Source organism: Canis lupus, chromosome 13 (genome assembly GCF_003254725.2).
Source record: "Canis lupus dingo isolate Sandy chromosome 13, ASM325472v2, whole genome shotgun sequence".
NCBI classification, from domain to species: Eukaryota; Metazoa; Chordata; class Mammalia; order Carnivora; family Canidae; genus Canis; species Canis lupus.
In genome coordinates, this window is record NC_064255.1 from 60,374,085 (window position 1) to 60,397,595 (window position 23,511).

The 23,511-nt window shown below is 36.2% G+C and overlaps 1 protein-coding gene across 1 annotated transcript; it reads left to right on the forward strand.

Moving 5' to 3' along the window:
* The first annotated feature begins 10,294 nt into the window (after positions 1 to 10,294).
* On the forward strand, positions 10,295 to 23,213 carry AMBN (ameloblastin). The gene is made up of 11 exons (XM_025435781.3): positions 10,295 to 10,309; positions 11,480 to 11,548; positions 14,895 to 14,945; positions 16,238 to 16,285; positions 16,782 to 16,892; positions 18,285 to 18,521; positions 19,426 to 19,464; positions 19,728 to 19,787; positions 19,872 to 19,916; positions 20,325 to 20,369; positions 22,209 to 23,213. Exons 1-11 carry the CDS (start codon positions 10,295 to 10,297, stop codon positions 22,743 to 22,745), a joined length of 1,257 nt encoding a protein of 418 aa, XP_025291566.1. The 3' UTR covers positions 22,746 to 23,213.
* Positions 23,214 to 23,511: the final 298 nt, after the last annotated feature.

A 23,511-nucleotide genomic window follows, 5' to 3' on the forward strand; every position in this document is an offset into this window, starting at 1 on the left:
ATTATTATCTCTCCTACCCTGTCTTTGTGCCTCCACCTTTGGCCCCTTCAGTGTATTGAACCTGGCCAGAATAGTCCCATTATGATGTCAGATAATAATGGGCCCCTCCTCTGCTCAAATGAGATCCTACATGATTTTCCCTCTTATAACTCTTTCTCATTCATCCTTTTCAACCAACATTGACCTCTGTCACCAATCTTTAAACACAGCCAGAACAATTGCTCTGTGCACAGGCTGTTCCTCTGCCTACAATGGACTTCTACCTCATTTCTTTCTCAGATGGCCTCTTCACACTGAGACCTTCCATGGCCACCCTACCTAAAATTTCAACACACTACCAACAATTCCTGTGCTCCTTTCCTGCTTAATCCTTTCTCCTTGGAATTTATCAGATTATATTTTTACCTATTCTTCTTGTTTATTGGCGATTTCGCCCACTAGCAGATGAGCTCCATGAGGGGTTTGTGTTGGATTTTGTACCTTAGTACCTAGAACAGTGCCTGGTACACATTAGATTTGAATGTGTAAGTGAGCAATTTCAACTTCTCATTTGGAATTCAAATTTCCAATCAATAATTCATTTTATATATTCAGCTCTTTATCACTGAGAAATTTTAAATGTTTTGGTGCAGTTTGGCTCCAGCATCAAACAGATTTGGATTGAACCCAAACTGCCACTTACTAGCTGTGTGACTTTAGGCAAATTACTTAATCTTGCTCAACTCAGTTTCTTCATCTACAAAATGTTGACAGTAATAGCACCTGCCTCGTGGAGTTGTTATAAGTACAAATGAAATAAATGTCCAGGACCTTGAACATAGAAAAGACTTAATAAAGATAATCTATTATTTTCATATACATTAACTTTTAATGTATGTATCCAAATATCAGATTTTTACTCTGTAAGAATGTTTCTATAGTTAAGACACTCCCATTCTAATAACCTCCTTATAAGACATCCCTTTAATATTTATGCTATATCAGGAATAATTTGCATTAATTGCATGCTTACAATGTACCAGACACAGTTCATTTACTCCTATGTAGACTCCTTTACTGACAGTCTTTTACAGAGGAGGAAACTGGGGTACCGAATGCGGAAGTAACTTATCTAAAACATACAGCTAAAGAATCATGAGGCTCTACCCCAGCCTGACCACCCCAGGCCCCCAAGTACACATTCTTAGGAATTCAGCACTTCGTAACTCATCTTCTCTTACATGATAATACTTTTCATAAAGCTCATGCTAATTCATGTATCAATGTCGAGTATGGTTTCTCTAAGTATACTGTAGAATTTTGAGGAACAGGAGCTTAGGAGTCTCTTTATTGTCATTAAATTTAATATGTCAGTCTGTTCATAGCCTTTAATATGCTCTTTAACAAACTCAGCAACTAAAAGACTAACACAGAACATGTTTCCTGACTTGCTTTCCAATGATCTATACCAGAGTAAAAAAAAAAAAAAAAAAAAATTATTCGGACAGGGTAAAAAAATTCTTCAGGCAGGATAGAAAAAAAAAATTCCATTTCTGCTGTAAAATCGACTCTGATGTCATCATACAGGTCAAGTTTTGAAGACCTGAAGTCATTCTATATTGGCTTGTGGTCAACACTCTCATTCATCCAAAAGTCCTTCTGAAGTGCTTTTATAATGGCTGTCAACTGCCAGATAATAATACAAAAGAGAAATAAATGAGTCATCATTTTAATATACAAAGCAAGCAGGTGTGTTACTTGGCAAGGTGCCAAGGACTACTGTATCATTACACATATTTCTGCTTTATTAAATTCCTTAGTTTGTAAAGGGCCAATGCCAAATTTATTCCCTGTCAGAGTTTCCAGGTATGTGACTTTGGAATCCACCATGCAAAGGAAAAGAAATGGAAAATGAGCTCGACTTAACACTAATAAGTATATATGAAGTAAACTAGTTACTGTGAAATATAAAGCCTTTATAGGGAGGCATTTTGACATATACTTTTAAATGTCTATCAAAAAATTTATATCAAACATGGTAAGAGGTTAATTTGTATTTGTTATATAAGGTGTTTTATAATAAATGCTCAATGATACATAGAAACACATATAAGTTGATAAGAATATTAATTTCCCTCTGGCTAATAAGCAAAAACCGTGAACAATACAAAAGTGGAAATATAGTAGTAAATAAATAGGTGAGAAAAATATTTAAACTTGGTAGTGATCAAATAAATATAAATTAAAACACCAAGTCATGGGCAGCCTGGGTGGCTCAGCGGTTTAGCGCCACCTTCAGCCCATGGCATGAGCCTGGAGACCCGGGATGGAGTCGCACGTAGGACTCCCTGCATGGAGCCTGCTTCTCCCTCTGCCTGTGTCTCTGCCTCTCTCTCTCTCTCTCTCTCTCTCTCTGTCTCTCGTGAATAAATAAAATCTTTAAAAATAAATAAATAAATAAATAATAAATAAATAAAACAAAATAAAAAATAAAACATCAAGTCATCATCACAAGAAAAAATTTTGTAACTCTGGTGATAGATGTCAACTAAACTTATCGTGGTTATCACTTGCAAAGTCAAATCATTACATATACCTTAAAATAATATAATGTCCGTTGTCAATTATACCTCAATCAACAACAACACAAAGAGCAAAAAAGAGAAAAACACACACACACACACAAACCCACAAAACACTGTACTATTAAATTATGGGAAAAATTAATCAGTTGAACAAATTCTGACAAGTGAACTGCTATACATAAATTGTTGGTAATATATCAACATGAATAATTCAGCAATACTTACCAAGAGTCATACAAATATGCAAGCTTTTAACAAGGAATCATATTCATGGCAAGTTATGTTAAATTAATTCAAAATATAATTTTTTAAAATATCAACTAATTAAAATATTTATGGTGAAAATTAGAAACAATCAAAGATCAAAAATAGGAGTTTTGAGCATCAGTTTGAAGAGCTATTTCTCAGGCAATTTAAGATATAAGATTATCCCCATAGCTAATTAGTATTTATAGAGCATAAAGCCTAACATAAAACTATACTTACATGATAATCATAATGATGCTAAATATGAATCCAACATGGCACAAAAACAGACACATAGATCAATAGAACAGAATAGAGAACCCAGAAATGGGCCCTCAACTCTATGGTCAACTAATATTCGACAAAGCAGGAAAGACTGTCCACTGGGAAAAAGGACAGTCTCTTCAATATATGGTGCTGGGAAAATTGGACATCCACATGCAGAAGAATGAAACTGGACCATTCTCTTACACCATACACAAAGATAAACTCAAAATGGATGAAAGATCTAAATGTGAGACAAGATTCCATCAAAATCCTTGAGGAGAACACAGGCAACACCCTTTTGAACTTGGCCACAGTAACTTCTTGCAAGATACATCTATAAAGGCAAGGGAAACAAAAGCAAAAATGAACTATTGGGACTTAAGATAAAAAGCTTCCACACAGCAAAAGAAACAGGCCAACAAAACTAAAAGACAACCTAGAGAATGGGAGAAGATATTTGCAAATGACGTATCAGATAAAGGGCTAGTATCCAAGATCTATAAAGAACTTATTAAACTCAACACCAAAGAAACAAACAATCCAATCATGAAGTGGCCAGAAGACATGAACAGAAATTTCACAGAGAAAGACATAGACATGGCCAACAAGCACATGAGAAATTGTTCTGCATCACTTGCCATCAGGGAAATGCAAATCAAAACCACAATGAGATACCACCTCACACCAATGAGAATGGTGAAAATTAACAAGGCAGGAAACAACAAATGTTGGAGAGGATGTGGAGAAAGGGGAACCCTCTTACACTGTTGGTGGGAATGTGAACTGGTGCAGCCACTCTGGAAAACTGGGTAGAGGTTCCTCAAAGAGTTAAAAATAGAGCTTACCCTATGACCCAGCAATTGCTCTGCTGGGGATTTACCCCAAAGATACAGATGCAGTGAAATGCCAGGACACCTGCACCCCAATGTTTATAGCAGCAATGTCCAGTAGCCAAACTGTGGAAGGAGCCACGATGTCCTTCAACAGATGAATGGATAAAGAAGATGTGGTCTGTATATGCAATGGAATACTAGCCATCAGAAAGGATGAATACCTACCATTTACATCGACGTGGATGGAACTGGAGGGTATTATGCTGAGTGAAGTAAGTCAATTGGAGAAGGACAATCATCATATGGTTTCACTCATTGTGGAATATAAGAAATAGTGAAAGGGATTATAGGGGAAAGGAGGGAAAATGAGTGGGAAAAATGAGAGAGGGTGACAAAAACATGAGACTACTAACTCTGGGAACCAAACATGGGGTAATGGAAGGGGAGGTGGGCAGAGGGATGGGGTGACTGGGTGACGGTCACCGAGGAGGGCACTTGAAGGGATGAGCACCGGATGTCATACTATATGTTGGCAAATCGAACTTCAATAAAAAAACATTTTAAAAAATATGAATCCAACATGTGTAGATACTGTCAGGAAAAAAATGAAATCAGTTGGTGAGGTAGTTAAATCCTATCTAATATGTCTTTCTTTTATATTTATATAATTTTTACCATCATCATGTTATTTTTCTGGTTATTATTCTTGATTATGAAATAGAGGCCACTAAAAATATGAATTTCAAAGATTGCAGCTTTCAAAATAACTTTGACTATATTGTTAGCAGGCAAAAATAATTCAAATTTTATTCCTATGCTGTAAGACTATATGGTAACAAAGTATCAATAGATTTCACAAAAATTTGTTATCCGTATTTTGTGAGATTAAAAAGCAGATATAAACTTTAGCCCAAACCAACATGATAATGGGCTCTACAAAACGCTAAGTAATAACACTCAGGAGCATGGTCTTTGGAGATGGACTGCCAGCTATGCTACTAACTCTGAAGAACATAGTACCTTCCTAAATCCCAGTTTTCAGAGTATTTATCTCATGAGGTGGCTCATGAAGATGAACTAACATAAAGTATATAAAGCATAGTATGTACCACATGGTAAGTGGTCAAGGAAATAAGCTATTAATATTATATATAGTAGATTTAGCATAAGACCCATGAAACCTTTATTATTCCTTATGTTATTTTAATATACAAAAATCATCATTAAAAATTGGCCTTCCCTGACCTGACCATACTCTTTGACCTTGTTCCTTTCCAGTAAAGCTTAATGCATGACACTCCATCAGATTCTTTCCCAAGAAAACTTAATACTTATCAATTCACTCAGTCATCAGCTACTAATTGAGCATTTGGACAAATATCCTTCCTTCAAGGCTCAGCATGAACCTATGCCCATCATGCCTGACCCCAAAACCCTAAAGAATTTCTCCAACCTCAAAAATATTATAGCATTATTTTATAGCAGAGTTTCCCAACCTCACCACTACTGACACTTCAAACTGGATAACTGTCTTTGTGAGGAGTATCCTGTACATTATAGGATGTTTAGCAGCATGTCTGGTCTCTACTTACTAGATGCCAAAAGCAAACCACCTCCTCCCCTGCCAGCTAACTGTAACAACCAGAAATATCCCTTTATCCCCCAGACATTTTTAAATGTTCCCTGTTAGGGCAAAATCATCCGTGTTTGAGAATCATTGTTCTGTAGCATTCTTATTTTAGCAGTTAATCCATGTAGGAATATACTTTTTGATATTATATATGCTTTTTAATTAAACTATTGCTGGTTTGCTGTATTTTAATTAATTATTTTTTACGTATCTCTCTTCTTTGAGTAAATAACTGATATGCATACTGTACTGTTCTTCTTTGTGTTTTCCAATGATTGATTGGTCAGTAACATATGCTATTGGATGACTGATTCACTTTGGCATGGTGCGTAAGAGTGAAATGCCTGTGTCTAAATTCTGGCCCCACCAGATGGACTGGTGTCCACTGACTGTCCACTCACTGACTGTCGCCTTGGGCAGCTTAGCTCAAATCTCTAGAGATCAGTTTTATTATGTATAAAAAAGAGAGAATACTATCTTCTTCATAAATTCATTGTGAGAATTAAATAAATGAATATACATAAAACACTAAAATAATGTCTGCCCACAGTAAATATGATTCAAATATTACCTATTATAATGTACATATGACATCAAAGGATGCAACTTAGTGCATGAATGATTTTTGTTCCCACAGGAATGTTTTATATGGTTAAAAAAAAATTTGGGAATCTATCCAAAAAATTAAAGGATCACATGCAAAGTAAAGTGTTAGGACCTATAACAAGCAATTTGTCACAATGTAGTGTATGAATGAGTGCCAAATGACTGACAAAATACTTGGAATCAGAGAAAATCAAAGTGGAGTGGAATGGAGGGGGAGAAATCACAACACAGGAAAATTTGACTGGAACTTTGTAAAACAAGCTGTGAAGAGATAAGAAGAGAGTTTAGGAGAGAGAAAGATTCAATCAAAATCTCAAGAGGAGAAAAACCTTGGCATATTCTGGGTGGAGTGAGTCTGGCTGGACTTGTGAATCTGGCTGGAGCAGAATGTTGAAAAGGACCATATGTTGAAAAAATGCTCAACATCACTTAGCGTCAGGGAAATGCAAATCAAAACCACAATGAGATACCACCTCACACCTGTCAAAATGGCTAAAATTAACAAGCCAGGAAATGACAGATGTTGGTGAGGATGTGGAGAAAGGGGAACCCTCTTACACTGTGGATAGGAATACAAGTTGGTGCAGCCACTCTAGAAAAAAGTATGGAGGTTCCTCAAAAAGTTGAAAATAGAGCTACCCTGCAACTCAGCAATTACACTAGGTATTTACCCCAAAGATACAAATGTAGTGATCCAAAGGGGCACCTGCACGTCAAAGTTTATAGCAGCAATGTCCACAATAGCCAAACTATGGAAAGTGCCCAGATGTCCATGGACAGATGAATTTATAAAGAAGACATGGTGTAGATATACACTAGAATACTACTTAACCATCAAGAAAATGAAATCTTGCTCTCTGCAATGACATTGGAAGGAACTAGAGGGTATTGTGCCAAGCAAAATAAGTCAGTCAGAGAAAAACAATTACATAATCTCACTCATGTGTGGAATTTAAGAAACAAAACAAAGGATCATATGAGATTGGGGTGGGAGATAAAATACGACAAAATTAGAGAAGGAGACAAACCATAAGAGACTCTTAACCATAGGAAACAAAGTTAGGGTTGCTGGAGGGGAGGCTGGTGGGGGGATGGAGTAACTGGGTGAGGGACATTAAGGAGGACATGTGATGTAATGAGCACTGGGTGTTACATAAGATTGATGAATCACTGAACTCTACTTCTGAAACTAATAATATATGTTAATTAATTGAATTTAAATTTAAATTTAAAAAAGAAAATGACCATGTGTGAGAACAAAGCAAAATTCAAAGTCCATGTTTTGTCTTATGCAACTGACATGCTCATTAGCAATCAAAATCATTCTTAAAATAGTCACAGCCAAGGCCCACAATCCAACATGAAACAGATTTGCAGCATATGTTTCTTTTTCAACAAGAACAAATAATAATTCATGATTGTTGAATATTTTCTGCATACCAGATAGTGTTTGCTTGTCTTACATTCCTTAGTATGCTTGTCTTAAATAAATTAAGTTAATGCCATCCTATGGTAGACCACATTTCACAGATTAAATAATTACTTGAGAATACTATATATATTCAGGTAGAGTATCTCTCCCAAAGTCACATGATCAATGTCACAGAAGAGTTTAAAAGCTGTGCTGCAGCTACTGTACTGACATTTTCCATAGGATCTTCTTTCTCTGGCTTTCTCTTTGTAACTTTTTCTGTAGTACATGTCCCTTTATATATCTCAGATCTTGTCATTCTGAGCTTTCTTGTTTTTGCTCTACACTGGACATAGCATTTTTTTAATTGGTGCTCTCATTTTTCTTTATAAACGTCTGGTATTGATCAGTATAACATAGCTTCCATCAGCTGCAGCACTTCCTTAATGTCTATAATCACTGCCACTCATTCATATGTTAATTCTAATTTCCAAATTTCTTTGTACTTAAAATATTTTTCATAGAATGCATTAGGATTATATTTTATATTTGTCAACTTTCTCAACATAAATCAAAAATAAAAAACTATTTGCTAGCTGCAAAATGAACTGGTTACAACAGTCATGATTACTATACCAATGTACAGTCTCATGTAAAATGGGAAATAAGATCGGAAATGTGAATTGAAATGTTAATTTGACTGTCTAGTTATAGAGGGTGAACTTTACAGCTTTACGGATCTTTAGAAAGTTTTTGAGTGGAGCTGGGAAACGCTAAAATCAATATTTTAGGAAGCTAAATTGGATATGCAGGAAATTGGAGGAGAAAAAACTAGCAGGTAAACATCTGGAAGACAGTAATCCAGGACTGACTGTAAAAGTCATTTTTAAAAGGTAAAAGTAACATCATTTGTAGTATATTAGATACTTGGCTTAAAGGAAAGCAGACTATAAGAATTCTACCAAAACATTATTATTAGCACTTTATGGTCATGCTCATAAACTATAGAAGACATACACACACATATTCCATTTCCCTAGTTAACCGAAAACTAGGAAGCTTAATCCCATGGATTCAGCATCAACCTCTATACAGAGGAAATGCCTTCCATCAGGTCCCTTCTCTACTCTCCTTGGAGCTCATAGACCTAACTGCCTTTGCTTCTCCTCCTTTAACACACACACACACACACACACACACACACACACAGTGTCTTTGTGGTGCCATGTTTCATGTGGCTTCTCTCATACTAAGAACAATCAGCTATTTATTGAGCACCCACTGCATGGCACCTGCTGTGTCTTTATCATCTCACCAAATCTTCAAAACAAACCTATAGTAGTAAATGATCATCCTTATATGAAGAAGGAAGGAAGGAAGAGATGAGGGCTTAGAGAGATTAAAGGACTTGATGAAGCACCAGAACTGGAATTAAGAGAAATGGGGAAGTTGGAGTAAAAAAAAATACTTTTATTTCAGTAACATTTTGCTATTTACAAAACATATTCATATTCCTTATTTCTTTGCATCCTAAAAATAATTCTGTTACCAACAGGAAATGGAGCTTTCAGGGACAATTTCTTAGATAACATTATTTGAAGATGTCAGGCCTACACTTAGGTATGAAGACATCTTTCTCCCAAAATACCAGCTTCCTTGGTGTTCCCTGTAATTGGCAACACCCCTACTTCCCTAAAGAGTATACTGACTCATCCCTTCTTAAGAAACTAATCTTAAATTCTTATCCTCACCACATCTGAAATCACATCTTTGGAAAGATAAGGAGGGACAGAGAAATAACAAAAGCACTTAAAATTCAATCCATATCCAAGACATTCTTATCCGTTCATGGAGAGAAAACTCATCCATGTTGATGTTAGCCTTTTAAGTAACACAAATATGACTAACCTGGCTTGGTCCTAAATGTGTAAAAGTGGGTCTATCTAAGGAGTGAGATGAGGCCCGTTGACTTGATTGATTCATGGAGAATGTTTTTATTTATATCCCTCTCCCCACAGAGAACACGCACTAAAGATTTACCTGAAGTGGTCCTCTCAGCGGGTCCAATTTAAAATCCCTTACAAAAGCTTGGCTAAACACCAGTCTATTATCTTCAGATGTAAAACTATCTAGGAAATTCTGAAGAAAAAATTATAACATATTCTTTATCCATCTAATATTTTCAGCTCAGAACATTATCTTTTGTTTCTTTCTGGACTATGTGTATTTAGGGTAAGGGAGGGGAGATACTTTTACTGCAACAAATATGAGGGTGAACATTTTGAGAATATCGGCACTGGGCTAGCTTTATCTGCAGATAAAAACCTGCACAAAACAGATCATGGTTAATTTTACACCTATTTTACATATATTTCCTTCAGCTCACCAAAATGATTGTCTTCAGAACTTATGTCCATTATTCCTTTACTGTCTTCCCTGAAATTGAGTTCTCTGAATAAATACAAGGGTTGGTTTACAATTAAAAATAATGAGACTCCACAGGGCCAACGTCCTTGCATGCAATAAAAGGGTGTGGGCTAATTATAGGAGCAGAGTTTATTTTTTTTTCCCCGTTTTGCTTCACTTTGATTGGTGGATTGGCACTTTAAATAAAGGTTTCTGGTCTTCTCTGAATGAGAGATACAGAGCAAGTCCTAGGCATAGTCCAGAAAAAAATTTAATCTTCTTTTCTTAGAACTGTCTTGATTGGCATCACCAGGCCCTGAGAACACAGTGCATGTCAGCATTGAAGGTAAAATGTGATTTTATGATTTCCATGTGATTCCTATACGTTCTTTTTTTCTATCTCCAGGCATCTTCTTCTATAAAGAGGATTTTTATTTGTCACCAGAAGCTGAATAATACTTTATTGTAAACCATTAGCATGTTCCAGAGAAGACATGTCTAATACCCTACCAGCTAAAGAAAAGAAGACTAATCTGTAGACTTTTTTATTATTATTTGTGATTATTAGTAACAGTACCTAATTTAGAAAGGTATTAAAAGATGAGCAAATCTCTTGACTAGTCAGATTTCTGTTCATGTAAGAGTAAAGAGGCTTTTCAAGTTATGGAATAAACTTAAAGAGATAATTCATTTTAGAAAGAGGAACACTTGGGGCACCTGAGTGGCTCAGTCGGTTCAGCATCTGCCTTAGGCTCAGGTCATGATCTTGGGTTCTGGGATCAAGCCCTGCATCAAGTTGTCTGCTCAGCCACGAGCCTGCCTCGTCCTTTCCCTCTGTCTCTCCCCTGCTTGTTCTCTCTCTCTCTCTCAAGTACATAAAATCTTTTTTAAAAAAATTTAAAAATTTAAAATATAAAGACAGAAGAAAACTCAGTTTTGAGACATATTTCCCACTAATACCAAAGACAATTAAAATATTCAGTTCATTCTTATTTTTAAAAATGTAGGTTTGAGCATGTTTATCTGGGTAACTGAAACCTAGAATCATATACTCCAATATACCTGCAAATAAAGGTTTGCTATAAAATAATTGTTGGTTGTATTATATTTCAAATGCATTTAGAAATTTACTCTGAGAGAAAGTAATGTGAATGATATTTAATAGACCAAATTTTTACATATTGGAAAGGATTTTCAAATTCATAGTTCATTTACAAAACGTAATACAACATTTAAAGACCACAGCACAGAAGTTGTTCCTACATGTTCATTTAGAGGTTGTGGCTCCATTGGAAAAAAAAAAAAAAAGTACTTAGATGTTTTTTAATTGTCAATTCATTCCAAAAACTAGTAAATACAAATAAGTTGTTTTGAAACATTTAGTTGTGTTTTGTTTTTGCTCTTTGAAACTGATCGTTTGCAAGAACAGAGATGTGGCTCATTTGAAATATTGTCTTCTGGCTGTTCTGAAATAAAAATTGATCTTATTTAATTCTCCAACCTAATTCTGTTTCAGATCCCACTTTTCAAGATGAAGGACCTAGTACTGATCTTATGTCTCCTGAAAATGAGTTCTGCAGTGCCGGTAAGTCAGAGTTTTGTAGATTGTACCCTAAAAGAGATATTGTTGGATACTGAACAATACTGAAGGATATAGGCTGAAGTCCATGCATGGACTCATTTTGAATTGATCCCGCGGTAGACTTCCTACTGAGTCAAACGTAATAGTCATCCAGAAATCAGTCTTACTATCCAAAAGCAACAAGCCAAATATATAACTTTTCTATTCAAAAAGATATTAAAGTATTCCAAAGGCAATTTTGCAGCCTTATTCCATCATTCAAGGATAAAGGACTTACGTGGCCTCCACAACATCATGACACAATTTTATTATCAACTACTTGTGACCTTTATGTAATTGAAATAGAGAAGTTTCTCCACAAAGGTTAAGTACATTTTCTTCATTTTAAGAAGAATATTTAGCCAAGTTATGATGGTTATAAAACAGAGCTAAGTAATTCCATTTGAAGACAGTAACTAACCAACAGATTTGCCTGATCAGAAGAGATTATGTGGCTGAGAGCTGAAGTTTCTTAAATCAAAACATGCCATGGCAATGGGGCTAATTCTATGTTATAGGCCTACACGGTTCACTGTATCACATATTGATATGATCTCAGATGACTACAATCCTCAAAATACTGTACTCCAGCCAATAAGCTATGTTTCTGTTTCCATGAAGATTTTATTCAGCTGCTATGTGCATTTGGCAAATATGCCTTAGCACCTGCCACGTATCCAGCGATGTGCTGGGCATTGGGGGCATGAAGGTAAATATGACATGGTCTCTTGTCTAGAGGAACTCATAGTTTAGACCCAAACAAACCTTAAAATACTTCCCTGAGAAAAAAAGTTTAGCTTACTTGGGTTTTTTAAAGTTAAATGTTTCGGAGGAGGGGGAGGAAACTGATTACAAGGATAAAAATCTCAATTCTACAAATAAGAAGAGTTCTATTCCATTACTCAACATAAACTTCAAGTGAAAGAAAAACTGAAGTGGCCACCCTAGCTTAGCCTCAGCCATCCACTATCTGTCTAATACTTTGACACTCTTGGAACCTATGCTAGTCCACGCCTGTGTCAGTCAGGTCCACCCTGAGGAATACAATTGCTTAGGATTGCCACCTGACTGCTCGTCAAATTAAATGTTCTTCTCCTTTTACTTCTTTGTTGGAAATGTATCCTCTGTCCATTTACATTCATGTAAATATTGTTTATTTTTTTATAAATTTATTTTTTATTGGTGTTCAATTTGCCAACATATAGAATAACACCCAGCAAAAGATACAGTCGACAAAACTCAAAGACAACCTACAGAATGGGAGAAGATATTTGCAAATGACGTATCAGAGAAAGGGCTAGTTTCCAAGATCTATAAAGAATTTAGTAAATATTGTTTAGATGAGGACTTGGAGCAAATGGAAAGCAAAGTGTACTTTGTCCTGGAGGTGGATGTGTCCAAGATACCCTATTTGTGTACTGGCCAGTGGCAGGAAAGAAGGTTTTAATCTCACAGTTTCCTCAAATGCTGAACAACTTGCTGACTGCCCCCCCACACACACACACACACCCTTCACTCTTCATGTCTACACAACTAATCTTTTCCTCTGCTTGGAGTATTTGCTACACATTTATAATTCCTTTCCAGCTATCCATTTCTAAAACTGAATTATTTGGAAAAATTTGCACCATGATTCAGAGGGTGAGATTTTACCCGTATAAAAAAGCAGAAAGTAGAGGGTAGATAACATACTCAGGAAACTGTTCCTGAGCTTCTTACTCATAAAAAATAAATAGTCCCAATATATTTAGTGGACACTCCAATATTTGTGATATAAATGAAGGAAGGAAGGCATTAAGAACCAGTGACCCCAATAGTAAGGATTTCCAAAGAACCAGAGACCCTCAAAACGTACTCTAATTCTTATTCTTCCATTCTTCATGTTTTTCTACTGGTATTTGTGCCATTAATAAGGATTGCTTTAGAAAGAAAAATATCTTAACTTTAAAAACCTAGTTTAAGTATAACTGTATTTTTGACAACTTTTAGATGAACACATCAAGCACAGGAATACTTGATGCTAGAATGTTTTTTATTTTTAAAAATATATATCTTGGATGAATGGATAAAGAAGATGTGGTCAATATATACAATGGAATATTCCTCAGCCATTAGAAATGACAAATACCCCCATCTGCTTCAGTGTGGATGGAACTGGAGGGTATTATGCTGAGTGAAATAAGTCAATCGGAGAAGGACAAACATTATATGGTCTCATTCATTTGGGGAATATAAATAATAGTGAAAGGGAATAGAAGGGAAGGGAGACGAAATGGGTGGGAAATATCAGAAAGGGAGGAAGAACATGAAGACTCCTAACTCTGGGAAACGAACTAGGGGTGGTGAAAGGGGAGGAGGGCGGGGGGTATAATATATATATATATCTTGGGGCAGCCCAGGTGGCTCCACGGTTTAGCACCACCTTCAACCCAGGGCCTGATCCTGGGGACCCAGGATCGAGTCCCATGTTGGGCTTCCTGCATGGAGCCTGCTTCTCCCTCTGCCTCTCTCTCTTGCTCGCTCTCACTCTGTATAAATAGATAAATAAATCTTTAAATATATATATATATATATATATATATATATAGGGGCAATCCCGGTGGCGCAGTGGTTTAGCGCCGCCTGCAGCCCAGGGCGTGATCCTGGAGACCTTGGATCGAGTCCCACATCAGGCTCCAGGCAAGGAGCCTGCTTCTCCCTCTGCCTGTGTCTCTGCCTCTCATTCTCTCTCTGTGTCTCTATGAATAAATAAATAAAATCTTTTGAATACGATCCAAAAAATATAAACATAGAGCAATAAGCTTATACATAAAATAATCTTTCACAAAAGATGACAGAGGATTTGTTGAAGCCCCCTGACTAGATGGCAAGTAAGGTTTTGCATTTGGTTTTGCTGAATGCCATGATCCCATGCCACATTCCATTAATCAGAAGCATGTAGGTTTGCCAAAAGCACAAGAAAATTGAGGTTAAGTTTGTCCCTTTAGCTTCTCCATGGGATGATTTTTAGGATACAAAGTACTCTTGGTTTTCTATTTTGTAGCTTGATTTTACTTCTTGTTTTTGATGTAACCTCCAACGAAATCAAATTTCTCTGCATTAAGATACAACAGGTAGATGGTTCATGTGGAAGCAAAATTATTACATACGATGTTAATTCCCCAATTAATTTAAATTCTTCTTTCTTCTGCTTAAAAGCTCATGTCAAAAGCCTTCAGCTGGTCTTTATGCCCTGGGTAGCTTTTTATTTCCAGTGTACATTTAAGGAAGTTCTACCAGAGATCTCAGAATTATTCTTATTTCCTTCTAGGTGTTTCCTCAGCAACCTGGGACACCAGGCATGGCTAGTTTAAGCCTGGAGGTAGGTACTGTCAGAGTATTTACATATAATTTTTACATTTATATGGACCTAGTAAGAGAGAAATACCAGGGGCTGGTTCTGTTTTCCCAGCCAGAAGTCAGGGGCATTCTAGAGAAGCACCAGAGAAATGTTATGACATTTATTAGAGCCTCATCTTATCATTTTACTGCAAGTTTAAACTCTCAGATATTTTAGTCTTTAGAATGTCATCTGTGTGTGAATCAGATCAATACTTATATTGAATACCTAATATGAATTATATTTACATAATATAATTACTAATTATAATTAATTAATTAAAACATATTGTTCTGAAGCCACAAATGGTTTATATCTAATTCTATCACCTTATAGTATCTTATATGACAATGTTCCCATGAAGAAAATTTACCTTACAAAATGTAGTTGTTTATAAGAACTACTGTAAATAACATTAGCTTTGTTCTGTGGTACCTGTTTCATACCTTGTGTCTCTCTTCCTGCAGTTCTCATAACTAATAACACTGTTTAGAAAATCTCAGCACAATAGAAATATTCGACCATGTGAATAGAAAATATTGAGTTATGAGTAGAAAGATATTCATGAGATTATAAATTTTTCATAAGACCTTGCAAAGTGTTGTTTATATCATGACAATGTAGGGGAATCAATACTTACATAGGCTAGCAGCTGATTTCAAATGGAAGCTAATTTCATTGAGTTATTTTTTTCTCACTTTCTAGATTAAAATCAACTCAAAGCACTCTAAACCTCTTCCCATAAAATTGAAATTGACTTTTTGTTGAATTGGCAGCATTCTTGACCACTTATGCAGATTCCATCATTTTCCCCAATGTTTTTTATATTCATTATTTTGAGGCCTTTTTTATTTGGAAAGGAGGTAAGGTTTATATTGTCTTGTCTTGTCTTGTTTTGTTTTGTTTCCCTGTTTGGCTGCTAGATTTATAAAAGGCAAAGTAAGTTAAGTTAGGGTGGAGGGAGAGTCAATGAAATAATATTCTCACAATCAAATTTCAGTTTCATTGCATGAGCTATTTTCCAATGTTTCAATGTGACCTCCTAATTTGATTAATGATTAATAAATCAAGTTCACTAACTTAGTAGCAATAACAACAATGGCACAACCACATTTAACATTTCCACTTTTCAGTAATGATTTGTGCTTATTTTTATTCAAACTGACACACCACAAACTTTGTGCTAATAATACCATATGTTGAGAAAACAGTTGTATCATACAGAAAAGGAATATTTGGGGCAAACATTAACACACTTTTTTTTCTTTTAACAGACAATGAGACAGTTGGGAAGTTTGCAGGGATTAAACATGCTTTCTCAGGTAACCATAGTTTCAAATATTTCTTATTGCAAGAATTAATGGTGGTGATGGTAGTGATATTAATAGCAACATAAAAATTCATAACATACGTAGTGAATAGACATTATCCCAAATATTGGAAGAAAAAAATGAATAATTGAAATAACCTAAAACAAAATAAGATCCTGGGATGGGATGGTAGGTAAAGCAATATTGAATTTTCTTGAGTAAAAAAAAAAAAAAAAAAAAAAAAAATCCTATTTTGTACCATCAATTTTATTAAACGGCCCAAAATATGAGAGCTTAAAAAGCTAAATCTCAAGTAGGTTTATGGGAATATTCCAGTTGACTCAGAATGGAAAGTAAGTGTTGGAAGAAAGTATTTAGCCATCGATATTAAATTCACCAATGTCACACTTACTTTTGCTATCTCTACACTTTCTATGGATATTTAGAACATGAAAACTAAGCCAATACTGAAATATAAGCATGCTTTTTTTCCCCTGCATGTCTTTAGTATTCAAGATTTGGTTTTGGAAAATCATTTAATTCTTTGTGGATGCATGGTCTCCTCCCACCGCATTCTTCTTTCCCATGGATGAGACCAAGGGAACATGAAACTCAACAGGTAAGTTAATTGTATCAATGTGCTTGAAACTCCAAGCTTAAAACTATTCCCCTATTTGCCTTCTCTAAATTGTCATAAACTAGCTACAGACCAATAATAATAATGAACAAAAAATTATCCAAATATTAACCAATCAAAACTTATCATTGTTTTTAGTACTTAGGAAAATTTAAAATAAAGTAGTTCAAACTTTTGACCTATTTATATATTCATTTCACATAGGAAGATATGGTCTCCAAAAATGAGACTTATGTTAATGACACGAGCAATAGCAATAGGTAAAGTACCTTCAAGATGGAAACAGACTATGCCCTGAACAATCCTCATTTTGGTCAGGATTCCCAAAATAATTTTTCAAAGGCATGTTTAAAATGATGCCAAAGCCCTGGCCAAAATATCTTGAACCCTACAACAATCAACAAATACACCAATCAGTTAACCATTATTTATTAGTTGTCTAATAAATGCATAAGTCAATTGGTAGGTTGGGAGTGAAAGTGAAAACATTCAATTATTCAATAACAGTTCCAAGGTTCTGATTGGGAGATATGATAAGACAACATGTTGCAAGGTACTACATTGTGAGGTATAGAAAATAAAAGCCACAGGAGTTTAGAGATGCACAGTAGTTGAAGAGGCAAAGCAGAGCCAGATTATTGTGAGACTTCCATACCACGTTGAGGAGCTTGAAAATGACTTAAAAATAACAGGGAGCCATTTACCACACTTAATTTCAAAAAGGAGCAAATAAACATGGTTGTTTTAACAGGAATCTTTGATTCCAGGTGGCCTTCCACGACAAGTAGCATTACTCACCAAGCCACATTTAGTGGGACAATAAATTATGTAAAAAGTGACTGTTTCTCCACTTGATTGTTTCCAAAATGGGCTCCACAATGCAGGAATTTGATTAGTATTTTACTTAATGATCTTTCCCCTTTCATTAACTCCAAAAAATATATTTTTTGTCACGTGCCAGGCACTGGTTAGGAACCATGTTAAGTCCTAGGGCTATAAAGACAAATAAGACATTTGTCAGTGGACTGGGGGCAAAGATATATAACAAAGTATTGTAATCCAATGAGAGTGGTAAAATAGACATATCCAAGGAAACTCAGGGGAGGAAATGACCATTCTATCAAGAAGTCCAATAGCTTTCCATATTCTTGAGCACAGATAGTCCCAAAGGAAGTAAGGGAGACACACCAGACTGCCCCAAATAACACTGACTGTTATTGGTGTAATAAATTACATAAATTGGTGCTTCCTACAACTTCAAGACAATTCCCTCAGACTCTCTTGAGAGTAGAAAGTTCCTCAAGTCCTTTTGCTCTAGAGACCATAGTTCAGTGAGCTATGGCTTCCTGACACTCCTTTCAAATTTCTCTGCAGTATGAATATTCTTTGCCTGTGCATCCCCCACCTCTCCCATCGCAGCCATCCCTGCAGCCTCAACAGCCAGGACAGAAACCCTTCCTCCAGTCTGCTATTGTAACTGACATCCAGGACACCGCCCAGAAGAGGGGAACTCAGCCTCCAGTTTACCAAGGACAACCGCCCTTGCAGCAAACAGAGGGGCCAATGCTTGAACAGCAGGTGGCACCATCAGATAAGCCACCGAAGGCGGAGGTAAGTCTCTCAAGTCAAATTGGTGTTACCCACTAACTCAATGAAGGAAAACTGATTTGCAGAGCACATTTAAATAATCAGAACTCTCAGGCTAATATATGACAATACAAATATGTTTTCAGAGTTGACATGTCTGGGAGTAGAATATAAATATCCATTCCTGTCCTTTGCCATCAGAGCTAAGGCATGGATTCTAAAAATCCTGTGCCTGTAAAATTTAGTTTCTTAGTTGCAAAAAGATGAAAGCTTTCAGAGGAAATAGGACAGTCCAGAGAAGTCCATGGCTTCCTATCAAGATCTTTTTCAGTGCTGGATTGAGAAGAGCGATTGAGCCCACAGCACTGCATGTAGTATTTTGGATTATTATTTCTCTGTCTGATGGAGAGAAGACAATCATGTAATAATGTAAAGAAAAGAGCAGTGGAAGAAAAGGAAGGTACCATTTAACCAGTATGTTACAGGCATTTAACATTACACCATATCATCCTGATCACATTCCTAAAAAGATAGATATCATCATCCTTTTTAAAAAGAAGACAGGTTATAAAGACTTCAACAGGTTATAAATTTTGCTGGTATTAAGAAAAAGTAGAGTGATAGAGTCAGGACTCAAATAAACCTGGCATGCTCTGATTCCAAAACTAATTACTTCCTACTCTGCGAAACCAAGCAAGTTCGAGGTAAACATGCCTCATCTCCCTGCCCGTGCATTTGAGACAAGCCAGTGAAAGGTAATTGTTATCTCTTGGGTGTATTGCTCAAGACTAAATGAAACTGAAAAACTAAATGAGTTTAAAATGAGGAAACTCATTTTAAATTGTTTTATCCTAGTCATAAATAAGGAAGGAGTGTGCCCAGTTCTATTTTTATGGTTTAGTAATTTTAATGTTTATCTGTAATGCAGCTACCAGGAATGGATTTTGCTGAACCACAAGGTCCATCAGTAAGTATAGATTTCAGTGAGATACTTTCTTGGGAGAAATATCTATACTTAAGAAAAAAGAGTGAAAAACTTTCATTGCCCCATTTATCCATGAATAATGAAGTTTAATGGTTTCTTTTGTTTTCTTAAATATCAAATACTTATTTGTTATTCTAATCCACCTGAAAAGGCATTTCCTATAACTCTTAGAAATGGCTGTTATGAGAGGTTTGCCTATGTTATTGCAAAAATGAATTACTAATTCTATTTTCAACCACTTCCAGGTGTTCCAAATAGCTCGTTTGATATCTCGGGGACCAATGCCACAAAATAAACCATCTCCGGTAAGTTTTTAAAAATATGTTTCTACCTACAATTTACTTAAATTTTTTTTTTTGGAAAATAATGATTGTCGTATTTATATTTAGCTTTATCCGGGAATATTTTACATGTCCTATGGAGCAAATCAATTGGTAAGTCTGTATCCTACAGAAAGTATCATTTTAAATTAAATGTTATCTTAAGAGCTAAAGTTATAAAATCTAGGCCTCACACAAAAGAGTTCATATTCTCTGAATGCCTAAATTGGTGACTGAAATAGCAAGGAAGCACACTTTCTATTTGAATAACTCTGGCCAGACGCGGGCACACACACACACACACACAACGACATTTTTTAAAAAGGTACATTTTCTTTCTGGATTATCCAAATTGGCTACATTTACTCACTAATGACTCATCTCTCTACTTTATTCTGATTCTGGGCACAGCATTAATATTAAGGCTTTAGGAAAAACTAAGTGACTTTTAGCATTGTCTTGAGTAGCTAATAGGATGATAGGAATCTTCTGTAATAAGATGCACTGTTCCTTTTTGAACAGAACGCTCCTGGCAGACTTGGCATCATGAGCTCAGAAGAAATGGCTGTGAGTAATGTCTTCCAACTTTTCCTAAAATAGTGGTCCTGGGAGAACAGTCACAGATGACTTGCTGCAAGAAGCATTGGCCATGAAAGTCATTGAATACATTGCACAGAACTCAGATGATTCTATTGCAAAACCAAAAACTTCATTCTTCCACAAAGTGCAAAGACTTCCCCATGTTTCCCATAGTCATTTCTGAGAGTGACCATTCTAGAACATAGGATTTTGTTCCATTTCTTGAATATGAGCAGAAGAAAAACCTCTCTTGAAAAGCCATTATCATTTGAATAGCAAATGCTTCAAACCAAAAAAGATACATGTGATTAGTACAGAGTTCCCACTTCTTCTAGAACAATTAACCCCTCAAAACAACAAATTCAACAGTGTTGCAAATAATTTTGACCTCAAAATTGAGATATCAAAAAGAAAAAGAAAATGAGCAAGTTTATATATTATGTTGTGCTTACCACAAGGGTAACCATCTGTCACCATACAACACTATTGCAATATTGCATGCATCAAACCAGTGTGACATTACGTATCACTGAAAGAAAACTCGCATCCCAACATTCTTGAGTGCCTTCTGAGAACTAGCTGCATAGAAAGACACTACAGAGGCAAGATAAATTAGACAAGATTTCCGTTTTTTGATAAGTTTACTGTCTTATCAATGGAAAAGATAGATACAAAGGCAGATAGTGTTAAAATTATATGATAATGAGCAACAGAGCTATGAGAGAGGAAAAGGGGAGAGGCAGTTAGCTCAGCCCAGGGGTTCATAGTTCATCCCTTGAGGAGATGATGTGAGGAGGGGAGATTGAGAGAGTAGAGCTAAGGAAAGGTAGGAGAAAAGAATATTGCATCCACGTACCACCAACACAACTGGCTGAAAATTCAAGAAAGTGTTAATTATCATCTTAACATTTTAATGAATATATTTATACTCTGCCTCTTGCTCAAAAGATCTTGCTTATGAAAATCTCACAATAAATGTAACCAAAAAATTGAAGATATAATTTAAAATGAGTTAAAAGTGTAAAAGATTCATTAATTAAATGAAATTACAAATATGCAAGTTACAAAACTGCACAATCTCTGTAAATAGCCCAAGATACTGGGTTGGACATTTTTAACAGCAAAGGCAGGAAAAGGAAACATGAACAATTCTACAATTCTGTCTACAGGAAGAAAATATTTCCATTCTTCCAGAGAAATCAAGCTTCTTAAAAAAAAAAAAAAAAAAAGAAATCAAGCTTCTTTTTCTTACACATGTTCCAAAAGAAAGAAAGAAAGAAAGAAAAGAAAGAAAGAAAGAAGAAAGAAAGAAAGAAAGAAAGAAAGAAAGAAAGAAAGAAAGAAAGAAAGAAAGAGAGAGGAAGTGTTATGTGAGGCTTCATTCATTTGAGAAATGATGTTGACATAATTCTCTAAAAATAACCCTCAACAAACTCAGCCATGGGATCTGTTTTTGTTTGTTTTTTTTTAGGATGGTATTGCCTATTTTGGCTACTTATTGTTTTCTTAAATATAATTCAAACTACCTTTGCCCATAGCCTTTGTTCTGCCCTGTGTCCCCACTTCTGACATTCCTACGTTGTCAGCCAGACATGGCAAAGGGTCTCCATCTGTCTTTCACAGAAGTGAGCATCCAGAGAAGTCAGCATCTTCTCCTTTATGTCAAAGCCAGTTTAGTAAGAAACGTGCTTACACAAAGCTATCGGCCAACCAATTGTTCCCTATCAGTTTTTTATGATTTCTTGGTGAATCTGACCAATTCTGATTGCATGGTATACTTAATAATATGTGATAACCCTATCTTTGGTCAATGGTTTTTTTTTCCAGGGAGGCAGAGGAAGCCCCATGGCCTATGGAGCCATGTTCCCAGGATTTGGAGGCATGAGGCCTAACCTTGGAGGGATGCCCCACAATCCAGGCATGGGCGGGGACTTTACTCTGGAATTTGACTCCCCAGTCGCGGGGACCAAAGGCCCTGAGAAGGGAGAAGGAGGGGCACAAGGCTCCCCCATGCCCGATGTCAACCCAGCCAATCCAGAAAACCCGGCTCTCCTTACCGAGCTAGCACCTGGTGCCCTAGGAGGGCTTCTTGCTCATCCAAAGGACAATGATCCCAGCCTGGCAAGAGGCCCTGCAGGGCAGAGCGGGGGACCCCCCAGGGTCACCCCGGCAGACGCTGACCCACTGATGACCCCTGAATTAGCTGATATTTATGAGACCTACGGTGCTGATGTGACCACACCCCTGGAAGAAACGCCCACGGATACCACAGTGATCCCAGACACTCAGCAAACATTGATGCCAGAAAACAAGGCCCAGCAGCCCCAGATTATGCATGACGGGTGGCATTTCCAAGAGCCCTGAGAACCTTAAGATTATCAGCTACCTTCTGTATGCACAGGCTCCCCAGCTTTGTCCCCATAGTATATCTTTTTGCTAACACACTTCCTATCCTTCTGCACCAAAGGCATTAAAAATGCTAAGCATATATTAATAAATACAAGTGGCTAGAAATAGTGTAGGTCCCCTTCTTGCTTTCATTCTCTTTTTGAAATAAAATGTGTCGACCGTCTCTGTGATTTAGAAATACTATTAATAACATCAGAGCAAGTCTAAGGGCCTCTGCATTGGAAAATCACTGTCTCTCAGCTATCCTAGGCTTATGGAATTTCTCTAACTAGCATGATACTGCTATATCCAAGAAATGTGACATTGCTTTGGAAATGTTTCCCTAAGCAAAGGCACATATTCTAAGAATGATGAGATATATCATTCAAACATTATGAAACAGGGATTGATGAGCAATCCCTGACTGGTATTACTGAGTTTGGTATATTGGATTTAAAATTCTCATTTGTAGAATATTTTATTTAATCTACTAAAAACACTTAGCCTATTTTAAATAAAGAATTTTTCTCATTGAAAATATCAGGAATTATATGTTTATTATTTACATATATTCAAATAGTTAAGAAAGGCATACTCATTCCCTACCCTTCCTACTCTTTAGCCCATTTTATTTAATTTGTTCATTCTTTCATGGAAAGTTTATGGAGTCTCTACCAATGTCCTTGGCACTGGCTAGGCAACAGGGACACAGTCCCTTCCCTCAGAGCTTACAATGGGGACT